The sequence below is a fragment of the Petromyzon marinus genome, unplaced genomic scaffold, assembly GCF_048934315.1.
Source record: "Petromyzon marinus isolate PM22_M1 ecotype Great Lakes invasive population unplaced genomic scaffold, UKy_Petmar_22M1.pri1.0 PM_G_Scaffold_197, whole genome shotgun sequence".
NCBI classification, from domain to species: Eukaryota; Metazoa; Chordata; class Hyperoartia; order Petromyzontiformes; family Petromyzontidae; genus Petromyzon; species Petromyzon marinus.
Window position 1 is genome coordinate 139,215 of NW_027422758.1, and position 20,266 is coordinate 159,480.

Here is a 20,266-nt window from a genome sequence, read left to right on the forward strand (position 1 = left end):
TGCTGACATGACAGGGTGACACCTGCTGACATCACAGGGTGACACCTGGTGACATCACAGGGTGACACCTGCTGACATGACAGGGTGACACCTGCTGACATGACAGGGTGACACCTGCTGACATGACAGGGTGACACCTGGTGACATCACAGGGTGACACCCGCTGACATGACAGGGTGACACCTGCTGACATGACAGGGTGACACCTGCTGACATCACAGGGTGACACCTGCTGACATCACAGGGTGACACCTGCTGACATGACAGGGTGACACCCGCTGGCCTGGCAAGGGCTTCACGGGTACAGCCACAGAGGTAAGAACCAATCAGGGAAGGAGGCGCATCTGGGGCAAAGGCAACAGGTGGGGCTAGCCGAGTTACTCCGGTCACCTGCTCCAAGGTTCCACGAGAGGGCATGGCTGGAGGCGGGGCCTAGCCATGCCTCTGGCCACGCCCTCTTGTGTAACCTGCTGGAAGGTTCCACGAGAGGGCGTGGCCGGAGGCGGGGCCTAGCCACGCCTTCGGCCGCGCCCTCTCGTGTAACCTGCTGGAAGGTCACGCCTAGGGGTATATATGGGGGAGCAGACCCGGAGCTCGGGGCTCATGCGTGGGGTCCCGGGTCCTGGCGTGTCGCCGTTCGCCGACATCTCTCTCCGTCGCCGTCACGCCGCCAGCCGGAATCGCGGCCAAGAAGAGCCGGCACAGTGACGAGACGTTAACGTGGAAAGTCATTTCGTGAGACGTGCGTAGCGAGCGAGGTAGCGGCGCGTGGTCTGGTGAGAAGGAGCGAACGAGGACACGTGCGGAGCGATGAGTCAAATGAGAGAGGCGCGACGTGAAGTCAGGGGTGGTCCCCCCCCCCCCACGAGGGAAAAAGGAAAGGGGGCGGATGGCTGAGTGGAGAGCGTGCGGTAACGTGAACGTGGAGAGTGAGTGGCCGGACAATTTGCTGTTTGAACGCCGCAATGGACGTGAGGTTCAGAGTGAACGCTAAGTGAGGGCTCGTGGGTAGAACATCGTCAGTGGTCTGACGAACGCCGCTGCAATGGACACATGCGCTACGGGTACATGTCGCTTTTGGGCAGGTACAGTACATGGCGACCACCTGCCGGGTCATGGGGAAGGAGCCGGGTTACGCCGAGAGGTCCTGGAAAAGGCGGCTGGGAGGCGGTGTCGCGGCAGAGGCTGGGCACATTCTCAGAGGATTCGCATCGCTGAGGATGTTGTAGGCGAGCTGACACGCCACCTCCCGTGCTCCCTCCTCGCTGGAGCTCAGAAATGCAGGGAAGATGCCGGCGCCTTCTCCCATCCCGGGAACCGAGACCTTATAGAGGAGGCCTACGGGTATCCCGGGCTCCGAGTAAGCGTGCAGCTCGAAGATTGGGTAGCTGATACCGGCGGTCCGGCACAGCATCCACAGCCGCACCTCCCACGACAGCATGGCCGCCTCCGGCAGCGCCTCGAGAGCAATGGGCATGGGCCGCAGGTGGAGAGGTACCCACCACAGCCGCGTCCGTGCCCCCCAGCCCTCAAACAGGCTGTGTGCGGCTTTGCCGGTGCCCGTGCACTCCGGCTCCGGCAGGTCTGGCACCGCCGCCTCCTTCTCCTCCTCGTGTTCCGTTGTCGCAGCCGCAGCCACCGTGTCCCACTCCGGGATGGCCCAGTCCACCTTGATGGTCCGGCCCCATAGCTGGAAGTTGATTCGGCGACAGACGCTCATCTTGACGTCCACCACGCCCTCCGTGGCACCGCTCATCGCCATCATCACCTCCGCTCGCTTCTTGTTCTTTGGCAGCCCCCCAATGAAGAGGCGGCGATTGTCCACGCTGATGCAGACTGCAATGCGGCGTCCGGGACGGATCGCTAATTTGTCGAGTTTCTTGACGGCATCCGTGGCTTGGGCGAGCGTCGCGTAGGTAGCGAACGCGTAGCCGCGGGTCTCTCCGCCGTGCCCCGTCACGAGGCGGAGCTGGTAGAGCTTCCCCACCGTCTCCAGCACGGGCACCAGCTCGTCCTCGTAGAGGTCGCGCGGGATCCTCCCCAGAAACACCTCGCAGCCACGGGCGGGAGGGGGCCCCTGCCAGTCGGGCGGCGGTCCGAACTTCCTCTGTCCGTTCTCCTGGACGACGCTGTACCCCGTGCGCAACATGCGGTCCAGCAAGACCTTCATACAGGCCATGCCGAGCACCGGTGGTTTGGCTGCTACGGTGGTGCTGGGGCGGCAGCTTGGGGCCCGGTGGAGCCCTTGACGCTTCGCGCGGTCGCCTCGTGCCGACAAAGCCACAGGGGGAATCAACTCCTGAAGAGCCAAATCCCCGGCAGGAACTCGCTCGGGCCCGAACCTACAGGGGATAGGAAGAGAGGGAGAGGGAGAGAGTGGAGACAGAGATGGATGGAGAGAGAGAGACGCGTTTAAGCAGAGCTACCTATATAAACTCATAATAAAGGTTTTTGGGTTAGATCGCGTTATTTATAAATGTGTCGTAACCCTTCACCACCCGACACGGCCAATCAGCAAAAAAAAGTGTCACGTTGACAAAAGACAAATAATTCACGTTAAAACCATCTTTTTGGTTTAGATATGTGGATGACACTTTGGTTGTCTGGCCACATGGTAAAGATACGCTTAATGATTTTCTAAATCATCTCAATGCACAAACCCCGGCCATCCAGTTCACCATGGAAATGGAGGTGAATAACACACTCCCATTCCTAGATATTTTGCTTGGACATGGCCTAAACGGTAAAATAACACACAGCGTTTACAGAAAGCAAACGCACACTGATGCCTATCTGAATGCAGATTCGCATCATCATCCAGCTCAGAAATCCTCTCTTATCAAGATGCTCATACATCGGGCTAAAACAGTGTCAGATGGTGAGAGTCTAGTGAGAGAGATCAAACACGTTAAAGACGCACTACGACAGAATGGCTACAATAATGCTCAAATTAACAGAGCACTGAATGCCAAATCACGGTCGCAAAGCAATACTGCTGAAAGCGATCAGATTGTTAAAACAATAAAAATTCCATATATCTCAGGAGTAACTGACAGATTAGCCCGTGTTTTGCAAAAGCAAAACATTACAGTAAGATTTGGTACAGTACACAAAATTCAAAAACTAGTATCTTGCACTAAAGACGCATTACCTAAATTATCAACAGAAGGTGTATATCGGATTAATTGTTTATGTGGCAGATGCTATATTGGACAGACGGGACGTAACATCAGTGTAAGACTAAAAAAACATCAGAGAGATATAAATTATCTCAAACACAACTGTCGGCAGTGGCAGAACATGCTTGTAAACAAGGACACTTAATTGATTTTGACAATGTTGCAGTGTTGTGTAAAACTAATTATTACTGGCAAAGACTAATTAGAGAATCCATTGAAATTGAGAGGAATAAGAATAACTTTAATCACTCTGACAGCTACAGGCTTAGTGCGGCCTGGAAGCGTATTATTAAATAATACACATTACATTTTGATTTAAAGCTTTCGTGACTGCAGTGATTCATGTTCTTGGCTCTTTCGGTGGAGTCACGTTGGGGGGGAAGCAATAAAATAATAGAATATCTATGTTTGTTGTTTTGTTGTTTCCCTTCAGCGTCACTTTGCCGAGGAAGCTAAGAACATGAATGCACATTACAATTCCTTATAGGGGAAACACAAACTAATTAACGGATTACTAACATAGCATATAATCACTAACACACATTACAACTAATTACTAATCTACCACTTATTACTAATCATTACCAATGACTGATTACTAATCGATTATATAATTACAATACCCCCCTCCGCCTCTAATCACTGCACCTGATATGAGTTAAGTGATGACGTCACCCTGCTGCTCTATATAAAACCGGGAGCAAGCGAGGGCTTTACCATTCTGGCGAATTGCCCGATGATGCTGGATGTATTTACCAGCGAAACGTCACAGTACTACTCAAACTGTAAATGTTGTGGATTCACTCTTCAACACACCGGTGGGCTAAAGTAGTGAATTATTTGTCTTTTGTCAACGTGACTTTTTTTGCTGATTGGCCGTGTCGGGTGGTGGAGGGTTACGACACATTTATAAATAACGCGATCTAACCCAAAAACCTTTATTATGAACTATTCATTCTAAATCATTGAGCAAATTCTAAACATTACGCTACAAATAATAGATCACGGAGTTTCGATGGCAACACAAGCAATCGTCATCAGGTGGGACAAGCACAGCTGCAATAAGAGGAATCTGCTGGAGTAGGCGCCTACTACTTCAGCAGTTTCTCTTGCTGTGGTTGTCCCACCTGATGACGATTGCTTGTGTTGTGATCTCAACGCCGTGACCTGTTATGTTTCTACCCACGAGGTGACTTTACCGAAAGAACTCAAGAGTGTGGAATCCTGCGGTCACGAAAGCTTCGAATCAAGATTACCTACAAACTACACAACTGAGATGACGCATCAATCATCGCCCCCTACTGACAGGCTCTTGTCCACATGCAGGACGGTGCAGGGCCACCACCTTGTGCCACACAGGGGCAGCTGCTACTTGGGGATGCTCTTCGAGTGTTTCAGACGAGGTACGACACAAAACTCCGAGTTGCCGAGGCGATAAAGCAAGCACCGTGTAAATGCAATAATAACATAGTGAATGCTTGGGGGCTTATTGTCTCTCGCTCCTGGTTAAAGATCTACCCAACAGACAGGTCCACAAAGACTGGCCGCTCTTACTCTGCAGGTTGAACCTAGGAGCTGAGTGTCCAACTTCACGTTCTTGTCATTAAAGGCCTGTGACAAAGGTGCATGTATTGGAGCGACATCATGTCAAGCTTACACATCTACCGGGTCTCCACTTGACTTTGTATTGTCTCGGAGGAAGTCCACCCACACCTCCACTTCCACAAACTGCTGGGAGTTGCCTCGCTCTGCCTCACAGTCAGAATTCTCCTCCTGCTTTACGTTGCCTCCATCGATGTGAAGGTCCCATTTTGGAGTTGAATCTTCATCTTCACATTTTACCTTCACTTCTTTGCTCTTCACCATCACTTCTTCAGATTTCACCATCACCTCTTCACATTTCACCTCGATACCTTTAAAAGTGTCCAAGCTGGGATTTTCTTCCGGTTCGTGTTTCATGAGGGGTGGGCACATTGCGGCACTTTGACTTTCACAAGCTGATTTCAGACTCCACTCCTTGTGGATCTTCTGATGCTTCTGTGTTCTCTGGTGTACTTGAAGATTTGATGAATGTGCAAATACCTTCCCGCACACACTGCACTTGAAGGGTTTCTCTCCCGTGTGTACTCTGGTGTGTTTTAAGAGCAGATGACTGTGAAAATGCCTTCCCACACACACTGCACATGAAGGGTTTCTCTCCCGTGTGTGTTCTCTGGTGTGATTTAAGACCAGATGACTGTGAAAATGCCTTCCCACACACACTGCACTTGAAGGGTTTCTCTCCCGTGTGTGTTCTCTGGTGTGTTTTAAGAGCAAATGAATCTGAAAATGCCTTCCCACATACACTGCACTTGAAGGGTTTCTCTCCCATGTGTGTTCTGTGGTGTTTTTTAAGAGTAGATGAATCTGAAAATGTCTTCCCACACACACTGCACCTGAAGGGTTTCTCTCCCGTGTGTGTTCTCTGGTGTTTTTTAAGAGCAGATGAATCAGAAAATGTCTTCCCACACACACTGCACAAGAAGGATTTCTCTCCCGTGTGTGTTCTCTGGTGTGTTTTAAGAGCAGATGACCGTGAAAATGCCTTCCCACACACACTGCACTTGAAGGGTTTCTCTCCCATGTGTGTTCTCTGGTGTGTTTTAAGAATAGATAAATCTGGAAATGCCTTCCCACACACACTGCACATGAAGGGTTTCTCTCCCGTGTGTGTTCTCTGGTGTGTTTTAAGAGCAAATGAATCTGAAAATGTCTTCACACACATACTGCACTTGAAGGGTTTCTCTCCCGTGTGTGTTCTCTGGTGTTTTTTAAGAGTCGATGAATCTGAAAATGCCTTGTCACACACAGTGCACTTGAAGGGTTTCTCTCCTGTGCGAGTTCTCTGGTGCCGTGTCAAATTTCCAGTCCGATCCGTGCTGTATGCATGCTGGTCGCATTGTTGACTTGTCCTACCGAGCTGCGCTGAGTGCATTTGCTCCATCAGACCAATTCTGCGGAGGAAGCGTCAGAGGAAGCGTCAGCTGCAGACAGAAAAAAATAATATCCACACCATTTACACGTCAGTATCGAGGCACAGAGGAATGCATATAGTCACATGTGACTTACACGTCTATACTTATTCATATATTCAGGATGTAGTAAAAACGTTTCCCAAATTCATCACAGGGCTGTTATGGCACACAATGAGAGGGCAAATGGTTATAAACATGCCTGGAAGCCCTCGTATCTTCAAAATGAATGTTCACCCAAAACTCCGAGCACACAATTTCAGCTGTCTGGCTACAAAATGAATATTTATGAGAGCTAAATTCAGCTGACATATCAGAGGGTGTTGAAAACAATACTATTTCTGTAGTGCAGAAATTCATAAATTAACGTTCAATCGCAACTTAGAGGTGTGAATCCAGGCTCAGATGTCCTTAAATGCTGGGATGAACAGTTCCGACTTCAGCTGCATGTGTGTGCTGTGTTAACTTCCTGTTTACATTCATATAAAGAGTTCCAGAGGAAAACAAAAGTAAACAATTGTCATGATATAACCTCCGTGTTCAACAGAGTTAATAGACGTTACTGCAAACACAAACTGTACACTGTCACTGAGTAAACAGGCGGTGACGTGTCTAGAATCATGCCTGGCCACCTTCATCTGCTCGGCATGAATGCTTTCTCACTCCACCAAGTAATTAATTGAGGATCAACGAACATAGCCGTGGCTAACTGGAGTTTGCGTGTCTCTCTCCGTGGTGAGATGTTAACTACCTCACCTGGTATACAGGAAGTCATGGGTTCGATCCCAACCGTGACGCCTGCTGTATATTTGGAGTTTGCGCGTCTCTCCGTATAGCGTCTTTGACCGATAGACATTGACACACGTATTCTTGTTTCTTTCGGTAAAGTTACGTAGATAAAAAATAACAATAACAGATAATACAATTACATTAAATAAAGGCCACTTGTGTTGCGATCAAAACGACGTGAGTTGTTTTGCTTTAGTTACAATTTATTTTTTATTTATTTTCATTGTTATTTTTATTAATTTTCTATCTACATGACTTTACCGAAAAAACCAAGAATAATAATTCCTGCAGTCACCAAAGTTTTAAGTCAAAACATTCACACACGTTGACAAAGCCTCACCTTGTGTTGTTGTGGGCAGGTCGCTTCTGATAACAAGAGCGGTATAGCAGCTCAAGCGGGCTTGGCCTGCTAACAAAAAAACGAAAATAAAAACTGCGTGAATATTTACAATAAAACAAAGTTACAAAGTGGCGAGCCGGGTGAAGACAAATTAAACTTAAGCGAGATAATTAAAGCGAACGCAATCAGGTGAGGGCAGGAGGCAAGGCCCCGCGTGGCTAGGCCCCGCGTTGTAAAGTTCCAACCTGGACATCGATTCCCATGCTCGCTGCTACTCAACTGACATCCCTACGAGAGAGAGGCTCTACCTTGGTAAACAACAACAACCACCACAACGATGAGAATTTCTCACCTCGGATTTCAGTGCAAGCGCGGATCGGCAGCCTCCTGTTACCTCGCGACGTCACACGGGTAAGCAGGTAACATGACGTCACTGCCGGGATAAGAGACACGCCCCTCCCACAAAGAGCGGCTCTGTAACTGAATAAATTATGTTAATGAGCCCGGGCCATACGTCGAGGAATGGGGTGTGGCTGCTGAACCTGTCGCAATAAACACTCGACGGCTTCAACGGATACATTATGTTAATGAACCGCCAGTCACTGGGCGTACCTTTGCCCAAATAAGGATTGCCACTGGATTGATATCGGCAGTGACCCAAGCGGAGGTGACGTCACGATCAAGAGCACTGTGGACGGGGTTGGGGGAGTGTGAATACCTTGGTGACATGACGTCACTAGCGAGATACACCTCCCGCTGGCACTTTATGCCGATGAGGTCATGCTGAGTGGTGACGTCACAGAGCGGGGATGGAGTCTAAGTTGATTTAGCTTCATTTTCCATTGCCCCCTCCCTTGGGTGTGTGAACTCAGCAACAACGTGGACATTATTGCGTATGCAGTGTGTGTGTACACTGTGTGTGTACACACACAGTGTACACACACACTGTATACAAACACACAGTGTGTGTGTGTACACACTCTGTGTGCGTACACGTGCACACACAGTGTGTGTACATGTACACAGTGTGTGTACATGTACACACACTGTGTGTGTGTAGTGGGGGGCAAAGGCGATGCATCGGCCAGTCATCTGAGTCAGTCGACCCATGGCATCTTATAATCAATTATTTTTTTTAATGTATTATTTTTATTTGTTATTTGTATTTTTTCATTTTTTTATCTTTTATTTTGTTTATTTTTTGTTTTCTATCTACGTGACTTTGCCGAAAGAACCAGGAATATGGTAGCGCATTCTTTATTTGTTGCAGAGATTCAAAGTTCAAATCCGACAGGCACACCTGGCAACCCCAGTAACATTCACCACATTATGCGCTGTTCTGCTTCACGGCGGATGTAAAACAGAGTATTGTGTCACTCACAACGCACAGATCATTGCATGTTGGTGTCACGGTCAAAATTGTGGTAATTCCAAAACATTATCCGGAAACTCCACAACGTAGATGACGTGTCAATGATCGCCCCCTACCGACAGACTCATGCCACGTGCAGGCCGGTGGAGGGCCACCTTGTGCCACACAGGGGCAGCTGCCACTTAGGGGCGCCCTTCGATTGTTTGAGATGAGATTCGATACGAAACACCAAGTTGCTGAGGCAATTAGGCAAGTGACTTATGAGTGCAAATATGTTGTGTATAACGTAGTGAATGCTTGGGAGCTTAATTGTCTCTCGCTCCTGCTCACAGATTTACCCAGCCCACAGATCTTACATATGAAAAGCTAATGGTCAGTGAGGTCAGCAGCACTGTAGGTTCTGGTGTCAAGGACATGGGCCTGCATTCGCTGGTCCACTGCTATATAGTCCAGCGGATGTTCTTGCTTGGACCCGGCGTGAATCCATGATGTTGTCTGGATGCACAGATGCCAGAACAGCGTGTTGGCAATGACAAGCCCACAGGCTGCACAGAAGTCTAACAGCCTCCTACCATTGTTATTGAGTTGATCTGGCCCATGCCTTCCAATCGCTCCAGACCAGGTGCCAGCATCATGACCAACTCGGGCATTGAAGTCACCCAACAGGATGACTCTATCCCGAGGGGCCACTTTTAGCTAACACCTGTCACAGGAGGTTATAGAAGGAATCTGAATCCACGGGCTTGCCTGCATCCCTCCACTGATGTTCATCTTCGGTGGGGGCGTAAGCAGCCACCACCACCACCATTCTCTGCCTCCTGTTGATGGGGAGGCGAGCCCAAAGTAGCCTGGGGCTTACAGCTTCCCACACCTCGCCGCCACCTTCCCACGCCGCCTTCATTCTTTTATTCAGAATAAGAGCCACTCCTTGTTGTTTGGCAGTCTCCTGCCCCGAGTGGAGGACTCTGCACCCTCATGAGGAACCCCAAGGGTAAGGATTCAGGCATTGCTCCTCACAATGTTATCGTCTGGCATCACAACCACCAGCAACACACCTGCATTTGAATTGCAAGTAACTTTAAAGAACACAACGCAACCCAAACAACCGTTCGTTTGAAAAACATATCCTAAAGAATCGTCACTGGGTGTTGGCTGTGAGCGAGAATCAAACTCGGGTCGTCATGTTTGTAGAGCAGCGCACTAACCGCTAGACTACCGCCACACACGTTACACACGGTACACACACACACAGTGTACACACACACACACAGTACACACACACACGCATGGTACACACACACACGCATGGTACACACACATGCACAGTACACACGCACACGCACAGTACACACACACACGCACGGTACACACACATGCACAGTACACACGCACAGTATACACACGCACAGTACACACACACGGTACACACGCACACGCACAGTACACACACACACACGCACAGTACACACGCACAGTACACACGCACAGTACACACACACGCACGGTACATGCACGGTACACACACACAGTACACACGCACAGTACACACACACGCACAGTACAAACACACACGGTACACACACACACACAGTACACGACACACACGCACGGCACGCCCACACTCCTTCAGTCACGTGACTAAGGTTGACGCGCCGCCCCATCTAACGAGGTGACCTCTTGGCTCTCTCGTCTCGCCTCGACACGTAGATTAATTTCTTACTCTTACCTAGAAACGTCATTGTCTGTCTGTCTGTCTCTGTGGACGCAACTTGCGAGGAATTTAACTCACACACTGTGGGGTTTACGTTTCAAATAAAGTGCCCAGATACCATGCGACAAGCCCCGTGGTGAGCCAGTGCTATTCCTATTTCCAATCAGTCAGCTTGAAAGTAGTTAAATTAACAATTTATTACCAATCTCCATATATATCAAAGGCAAAGTTGTGAATGTGTGCGTCTGTTCAAAATGTTTAGCGTACTTCCCGACACGCACCAAGCTTTAAATTTGCCATGTGGGTAATTTCCAGACTGTACACCGTGCAAACATTATAAAAATAGACTTTTGTATATTTTTTGGGGGGGGCACGCAATAATGGATACGCATGAAAACACGACGATACATAGGACTTACTTTGATTAGAATCTTGGAATTGATTGTGTACATGTTGAAATTGTTAAATGAGCATTTTGAGCACACTGCTGTTTTAATAAATGTTCATGATTCTGAGAATATAACTAATTCTGAGCATCATAATGACCATATTGGAATTGTCATCATGAATGGGGGTACAATGATTTTTTATAACAATAGGAATGCGGTTTTGAGCATGACTATTGATATTTCGGACTCATTTATGACAATAGATTCACGATTAAATTGCGATTTTGTTTAGCTCATCAATCAGGATACTGTTAATAATGCGCATGCCCATAAATTGTTGAAATGACTAGAAATGCAAGTTGTGTATACTCTCCAACCCCATTCCTCTACCTACCCATTCCCTTGACGGGCTCCGTGCCCACTTAAACCCATGACGATGGCGGTGATGATTCCACCTCTCGCTGTAACAATCAAAGCACCTCCAACTTCTGAATGCAAAGGTGCTGGTTGGTGTAACGCCAAAACACATCGTCAACGCCGCTCCCAAGCCCGCCCTACGTTAATTCAATCGTTAGAATCAACAAAATAAAAAGTTCCACAGAGGAAACTAAAATGACATTACGCAATCCCCAAAGTGGCACGCGGTAGGCTACACGACTCGGAGAACAACGTCAGACTTCAAGACTTGCATCGCCATCATCAGCATCATTCTTCCTCTCCACAAGTCATCGCACGTCAATATTCAACAAGCTGCACACACGTGCAAGTAACCTCTCGACCCGCCACCTGCACAGTTAACGCGATCAGACCCGGGGGTCAAATTAAAATTGTGTCTTTGGTGACGTATTGCAATCGGTGTAATTTTAATGATGTACGTACAGCAACTGCTGCAACTGCTGTACGTACATCGAATTATATCATTGACAACGGGGTCCGCTTTTGCGGTATCTGCGTGCGGTCTTATAATTATATAGATACGTAGTCAGTTCATTAGTATGGGGTTCCTCTATAAGGAATTGTAAAATGTATTACTTAATACGCTTCCAGGCCGCACTTAGCTTGTAGCAGTCAGAGCAGTTAAAATGACTGTACATGTGTAGGTATGAAATAAAATAAATTTAATTAAAAGAAAATAAATTTTAGTTATTAAAACATTTAACTTAACGTAGGTATAAAATAAATGTAATTTAAATAAAATAAATGTAATTTATTTTAAAAAATGTATTTAAATAAAATAAGATAATTTATAAAAAATGTAATTTAACGTAGGTATAAAATTAATTTAAATAAAATAATGTAATTTATTTTAAAAAATAAATTAAACGTAGGTATTAAATGAAATAAATGTAATTTAAATAAAATAAATTTAATTTATTAAAACATTTAATTTAACGTAGGTATAAGATAAAATAAATGTAAAAAGAATAATTTATAAAAAAAAATTACGTAGGTATAAAATAAATGTAATTAAAATAAATTTAATTTATAAAAAATTGATTTAACGTAGGTATAAAATAAAATTCATTGAAATAAATGTAATTAATACAAATTTTCAATTAAATTTTACGTAGGTATGAAATAAAATAAATTAAAAATTTTAATTTATTACAAAATTAAATTAAACGTAGATATAACAAAATAAATTTAATTTAAATTATAAAAAATATTCATTCATAAAAAAATACATAGGTATAAAATGAATTTTAATTTACTTCATTAAAATTTTAAATTAAATTTAACGTAGGTATAAAATAAAATGTAATTAAATTAAATAATAAATACATTTTATTTTCTACCTCCGTGACTTTACCGAAAGACGCAAAGAGTGTGGACCCACGTGACATCAAGGCTGTCCTAGTCTTAGTCTAGGCAAGGCCTCAGGGTGTACCGGGCCTTTCACAACAACCGCAGCCGCAGCAACAACGGTTCTCTTGAGAAAATGCTTTAAAAAAGTCAACGTAGCTTACCTTGACACTCGCGAACTTTAATGATTAAAATAATTAAAACAAAAACTAAACATTCACACGCACATGGGCGCGCGGCGTTCAGCGTGTAGGGCATTAAAAACGGTAGCGTCCTCCCGCGATCTTATTGGTCGCCGTGTGCCAAAGTGGGGAGGGGGGAGGGCCAGCGATCCGATTGGTCGAGAGGCAAACCTGGGCGCGTCTCCGGCGATGGTGCGCAGCGATTGGTCAACGGTTGTCCTATGCTAATTTTGGTATGCTAATTAATTTTAATATGTATGCTAATACAGTATATTTATTAATACTCATTAAGTTTAATGTTTATCCTAAATTAGTTAAAAATTTATGCTCGTTTAGTTAACATTCTATGATAGTATCGTTATATTTTTTTATGCTATGATTACAGCAGTACATACTAACCGTAGTGGTACATGCTATGATTACAGCAGGTATACTGACTGTGGTGGTACCTGATATGATTACAGCAGGTATAGTGACTGTGGTGGTACCTGCTATGATAGCAGGCATACTGACTAGTGGTACCTGCTATAATTACATCAGTGCATACTGACTGTGGTGGTACCTGCTATGATTACAGCAGGCATACTGACTGTGGTGGTACCTGCTAAGGTTACAGCAGTGCATACTGTGGTGGTACCTGCTATGATAACAGCAGGCATACTGACTAGTGGTACCTGCTATAATTACATCAGTGCATACTGTGGTGGTACCTGATTTCACTACAGCAGTGCATACTGACTGTGGTGGGTACCTGCTAAGGTTACAGCAGTGCATACTGTGGTGGTACCTGCTATGATAACAGCAGGCATACTGACTAGTGGTACCTGCTATAATTACATCAGTGCATGCTGTGGTGGTACCTGATTTCACTACAGCAGTGCATACTGACTGTGGTGGGTACCTGCTAAGGTTACAGCAGTGCATACTGCTTATATGCTTTATCACGTGTCGTGAATGTGATAGTTTCATCCCAGAAATGGTGCCCTTGACCGGCCCAGAGCAGACATTTCACTTTGCCTTAGAACCTGAGGTGGCACAGCATTAGCAATTCCAAGTTCTTTATGTGACCAATAGCAACGAATTATGTGGCAAGCATTTGAAATGAGTGGGTTATGACGTACTGTACTTCACTCTTATCGACCATTAACATAAGTCTGTGTTACTGGCGTTGTGCTGCCTTGGCCGGTACCAACTTCTTCTTTGACCACGTGGACCACGCGGATGAATGGTCTACGCGAGTCGAGCGACCGATGGAGAAGACCTATGGGGGCACGCGGCGGGAGACTCTCAGGCGAAATCGTGGAAGCCGCGTGACAGAAGCCACGAGTGGAGGATAGACGCATGCTGGCGAGACGTCGTCTTCAGTTTAATTTGTTTCACGTGTCAGGTGTAGAGTCCTGTGAGCCGTGCGGCCCTTGACTCGGGTGCAACCGCAACAAACAAAAACGTGAACATACTCATGTTGTGGGTCACTGTTGACGATGTGGGTCCCTTCTGACGAGGTGAGTGTCCATATTCATGTTGTGGGTCACTGTTGACGATCTGGGTCCCTACTGACGAGGTGAGTGTGCATATTCATGTTGTGGGTCACTGTTGACGATGTGGGTCCCTACTGACGAGGTGAGTGTCCATATTCATGTTGTGGGTCACTGTTGACGATGTGGGTCCTGATTGAAGATATGGGTCCGGATTAAAGAGGTGAGCGTCCCTTTTGATGTGGGTCTCTATTGACGCGGCGAGCATCCCTGTTGACGATGTTGGTCGCTGATGACGATCTGGGTCCGTGTTACCGATGTTAGCACTGAATTGGTCCTCGTCTAATATCATATATGTTCTACCATATGTATACTGTTGTATATGTAGGTGTTATGAAAATTGATGAAAATAATGAAAATTAAATGAAATTTGAAATTAGCATAATTTATCCGAAATTATGTTAATTAGTGTAATTATGTGCATAAATTATGCGGATTCAAGAGATAATCGTATTAATTTATGCGAGTGGGCGTGGTTAGGATAATGCAGGTCGTTATGGATTATCAGGTCGAGCCTCAGTGACGAGGATTGTGTTATGAATTGGAATAACGCAATTAATCGTATGCAGTGACGCATGCGTTGTGAGCGTGAATGAGAGAGAGTCGATTCGACTCTGCTCTTTAATTCCGTATTATCGATAAGAATACGATTACTCTCGATTGAACATTACGGATTATGTGTGTTATGGATCATGTGGTGATAGTGTGCTTATGATAGGTCCCCAGGATTCAGATCTCATACGCAGAACAATATTATGCAGAATTTCAGGAAGAATCACACACAAACCTTCTGCTTTAATCAATTTTATTTCTAGCTAACTTTAATTTTTGGATAATATGAAAACTCAATCTCGGGATTTTGGAATTTCAACACAGCGTGAACATGATACCATCACGATTGCGTTGTTTCACCTCGATAGCGGCACCTGTGGTTAATTCCCGACGCGTAACGCAATTGATCGGTTGTTGAGAGAGAGATTAAAAACATGCGAACTATTCTATCAAACCTTAACTTTATAATATGCAAACTCGTATGCTTGAATTGTTACACAACACGGCACTTGGTCTTTGATTCGTATCCAATCCTTAATACATCCTGATATGCGAAGCTATTATGCTTGAAATCGTCAGCACAGTACCACGTTGATGTTCGTTCATTGATTCATAATGATTATGCATTTAAAGCGTTCGACTGAAATACTTCGAATTGCCTTATCAACACCACTCGTTGGCCACAATGCTTCGTTACTTGAATTGTCAGACAAAACAGCATTCGGTCATTGATCATGCGCGGCCCTTAATGCAATTATTGTCACGTTGTTAACAATAGGATGACTGATTATTATGCAACGCTACTCGTTGACAGGGCACTCCAACCAGTATTATTCTTGGAGGCACAAATATGCGTTTGAATTCGTTATTTCATTCGTGGATACCGGCAAGATTATGCAGAAAGACAAATATTAACGAACGACTCAAGTATTCCTAATCAACTTCTCAACGCGACTCAATGGGTGGCGATGTTTCCTTTTGAGATCCTTATCTCGGGCCAATCTTTTAATTGATTGTGGCCAGACCCCTGGCAGGGAACCGGTTGAACCCGCTCTTCAACCCCGCGAGCGGCGCTCCGTGGTGAGGTGCCAAGAACGAATCCTTGTTAATGGGTCAGTTGGTAATTTATGCGGTTAGAAGTACAGCCCCAGCACAACATTACAGAGAAAATTATGAACACTCTTAAAAACGATAGATTATTCACTCGGTCGTTGCGATGTTTCCACAATCACGGATGGTTCAATGGCTTGAGGTTTTTAGGCTTTGTTAATGACCCGTGTGTGTGTGTGTTGAATGGTGTGAGTGGTGAAAGAGTAGGCCAATGTTCGGAATCGATTCTTTGCGTCAAGCAGACGTCTGGTTTGTGTGTAGTGGGGGGCAGTGTATCATACGTATCAGTTGATTCTTCTTTCAGTAGTTGGTTCGGACTCGACGGACGTTGGTGAACGAGTAGATGCGTTGTTGTAGCTGAGATGACCGTCTGGTAGACGGCGTTAGAAGCACGCCCGCAGCGGCACGCTGGTGCTCCGTCGTCGGCGGTTGTAGATTGCAGGCTCACGATTCGCTCGTGGTGGCGCTGGTGCTGGTTCTGGTGGCACGCTGGTGGCGCGCTGTTGGCACGCTCTGGTGCTGATGCTGGTGCTGATGGCACGCTGGTGGCGCGCGCTCCCTCTCCTTGAAGATGCGCGAACGCGCCCGTGCTGGTTCGCTGATAGCAGTTTCTCTCCACTGCTGGCTGAGCTGCTGCACGCTCTTGCTTGGCGTTGCTGGCCGCGCTTTCTCCTTGAAGATGCGCGAAAGCGCCCGTGCTGGTTCGCTGACAGCAGTTTCCTCCACTGCTGGATGAGCTACGCCGGCGCGCGCTCTTTCCGCTGCTGTAGTATCTGACGCTGCTGTAGTATCTGACGCTGCGCTCGCGAGCGACAGGTCAAGTTTTTCTTCTGCTGAGTTGAGTTGAGATGAGTCTTCTTCTGTTGAGCTGAGTTGAGATGAGTCTTCTTCTGTTGAGCTGCCCCCGAGGGCTGATGAGTTGATTTCAATGCTGAAACGGCTCCTTTTTATGCCAAAAATCTCTCCCCTTCTCGGCTCCCCCTCACGAGGTGGAGCTATCTTTGATCTGATCGTATGTCGGTGGGGGGGGTTCGTGTGTCGGTGGTGGGGGGGGGTTCGTGTGTCAGTGTGTATGTTTGTGTGTGTGTCATTTATGACATGGCCCTGTTCGGGTCTTTCCTCAAGCCATAAACATCAAGACAACAGACACCTCGATTCATCTTGGTGGCATCTGGTTGTCTAATCCCTCCACCCAGAGAGAGGGGCGGGTTCCCCCCCCCCCTTTTCCGTACGCGTTCCGACGCACAAAGAAATGGTTAAGATTTTTTTTTAAGTTTAACATTTCACATCACAGTTGGTATCTTATCATACACAGTTATGATCCTGCTTGTGATTCATAGTATTTGATTTATTTCCAAGTGAAGATGCTCTTCCGAGCGTATGCATTTTATCACGTGCTGCAGGGAAAGACAAAGGTGGCCGGGAGCACCTCTTTATACTTTTGACTTATATTTCTCAAATACCATTTGGTCCCATGTTCGCCAAGACTCGTGTTTGTAACTACGTCCTCCCGACACCTCTCGGTTTTACCGAGGTTCGAATTGTTATGATGGAATTATTAAAAAGAAAAATAATTATCATCCTGAGTTTAAGAGGTCCATTTCTTAATTGTTGGAATCCATATCCCTTGGTTCTGTAAGGTTCTATAATGGAATGTCATGTAAGGTTAACACGTTGTTATTATTAATATTATTTTGCAATTTTCTTTAAAACTTTCTTTGCCTGGTTGCCGTGTGTGGGGTGGGTGTGTCTCCTCATCAAACCCGGCTGGCTTTTCCAGATGGCCCCTTGTGATAAGGTGTAATTCCTGCTTCTCCGCGCTGTGAGAGAGACAAATGTGGTCGGGGTTGCTTGGAATATTGTTTAAACTCTTTCGCAAGTTTGCTCGTTGTCTCATTCCTTCTCGATAACCTTTGATGTGACTCGGTATTCTTGCTCCCAGCTTTGTTTTAACAGTAAAAGTATTAAAGGTGAAAATCATTTGATAGCGAATTAATCATTGGATAATAATTCACTGATGTGTCTGGTGGCCTGTTCTTAATTGGAGTGAGCGTTAGGCTCGCTACTTTTATCTTATTCTTGTTGTTGCCTTTTAATTTTTTTGTTGTTGTTTTACTGGAAAATAAGGAAAAGAATATGTATACGATTTACCCTGTTGGCATCTGGTGTCTGCTCTCTTGGTATTCTGACCTCGGGGGGACCTTTCCTAAGGGGCCCATCAAACTCTTGTTCATCTGGAGATTTTCGCCGTTAGCTGTTACATCCTCGCCTCGAGAGTTTTATTATTTCTTTATTTCTTAATGGTCTGTTTATGACCGACATCTGGTTTTTCGTGTTTCTGGCTTATGGGTTTGATTCATTATTAAAAATATATATATTGTTTGTCACGAAAGAAAGGAAAAAGAAATCTAGGTGTATGCATCCGTAAATATTCTTACGGATATTAATTGTGGAAAAAGGGCCGTATACAACATTCCGCCCTTTTAAAAATGATCGGTGGTCTGCCACCGGTTATTTTTAATATTAAAGAAAAATGCCTTTTTCCACCATGAACCATCAAGTTTGTGATTTTTCCTTACAACGCGCGCGTACGTGTCACAACTTAGCATGATTATATTTGAATTAATAAGGGATTTTTTTTTGTCATAAGATAAGGAAGTATTCTACTGACTACATGTTATAGGGGAAGTTGTTGATTGAATTTTTTTTTTTTTTGGGGGGGGGGTTGTCAGGCCTTGACTCTACCTTTGTTCCTGGGCTCGAATGGTATGTGGCTTGTACCCGCGATTAGTCTCTTAAGTTCGGCATTCATTTTGGCCATATGGTATGCTAGGGTTAGGATAGCCATGGTTAATACGATCATTCCTGTTGCCCCTGTGATTCCCAGTCCCATCTGTTTATTCCTCTGATATCCGGCTTCTTCGGTTGCCCAAGTTAGGTCTGGTACGTTGATCTCTGACTCGCTGATGGCTAATTTCACTGTATGAAATTCCTTGCTGTTCAACAGGTTAGACAGAGTGCTGCTTATTTCAAACTTGTGGCTTCGGAGTGTGTTTACTACTTCTACTTCTGCTTGATGTAGGCTTTTGTCTAAATTATATAATACCTTGTCCCCTATGTGTACGAATGTTCCTCTTGGTACTGTGACCAGTGCGACGTGGCTTGGAATCGGCACTTTCATGGTTACGGAGTGTTGGTCCGTGGAAACGGTTGCCGTATCTAGAGGGGTGCTTACTAACCACTGAGCATCGGCTATCATGGCTACTGTTTCGGTTTTTTCTTTGGGTTTACTTAACTTGAACTTGCACGTTTCCCTAGAGCTTAGGTTTGACAGACCGCACATTATTTCTGCTGTATTGATTAGGAATGGCTCCCCTGGGCAGAGCCAGTGAACTTCTTTCATTATTTGGCACATGTTTATGTCAGGCACTAGGTACTTAAGGGGACCCTCTTCCTGGTAGGCCACCACTAAGGGGGTTTCCATCTTGGAGTAAATGTCATTATTCCATGTACCCACGTTCAATACCGCCCCCGACCGCCCGGGACCGCCTGGGACCGCCCGGGACCGCCCGGGACCACCCCGGACCGCCCAGGACCGCCCGGGACCCCCCGGGACCGCCCGGGACCGCCCAGGACCGCCCGGGACCGCCCGGGACCGCCCCAGACCACACGGGACCGCCCCGGACCGCCCGGGACCGCCCGGGACCGCCCGCTACCGCCCGGGACCGCCCCGGACCGCCCCGGACCGCCCGGAACCGCCCGGGACCGCCCGCGACCGCCCGGGACCGCCCGGGAACGCCCCGGACCACCCGGGACCGCCCGGGACCGCCCCTGACCGCCCCGGACCGCCCGGGACCGCCCCGGACCGCCCGGGAACGCCCGGGACCGCCCGGGACCGCCCGGGACCGCCCGGGACCGCCCGGGACCACACGGGACCGCCCCGGACCGCCCGGGACCGCCCGGGACCGCCCGCGACCGCCCGGGACCGCCCGGGATTGCCCCGGACCGCCCGGGACCGCCCCGGACCGCCCATGACCGCCCCGGACCGCCCGGGACCGCCCGGGACCGCCCCGGACCTCACCGGACCGCCCAGGACCACCCGGGACCGCCCGGGACCGCCCGGGACCACCCGGGACCGCCCGGGACCGCCCAGGACTGCCCCGGACCGCCCGGGACTGCCCCGGACCGCCCGGGACCGCCCCGGACCGCCCGGGACCGCCCCGGACCGCCTGGGACCGCCCGGGACCGCCCGGGAACGCCCCAGACCGCCCGGGACCGCCCGGGACCGCCCCT

The 20,266-nt window shown here is 47.2% G+C and overlaps 1 protein-coding gene across 1 annotated transcript; it reads right to left on the reverse strand.

The window, feature by feature from the left end:
• Positions 1-255: 255 nt before the first annotated feature.
• Positions 256-5,164, reverse strand: LOC142912304 (uncharacterized). Its single transcript, XM_076060471.1, has 2 exons — positions 4,734-5,164; positions 256-2,342 (listed from the first exon to the last, which is right to left on the reverse strand). Exon 2 carries the CDS (start codon positions 2,177-2,179, stop codon positions 1,133-1,135), a length of 1,047 nt encoding a protein of 348 aa, XP_075916586.1. The 5' UTR covers positions 2,180-2,342; positions 4,734-5,164; the 3' UTR covers positions 256-1,132.
• Positions 5,165-20,266: the final 15,102 nt, after the last annotated feature.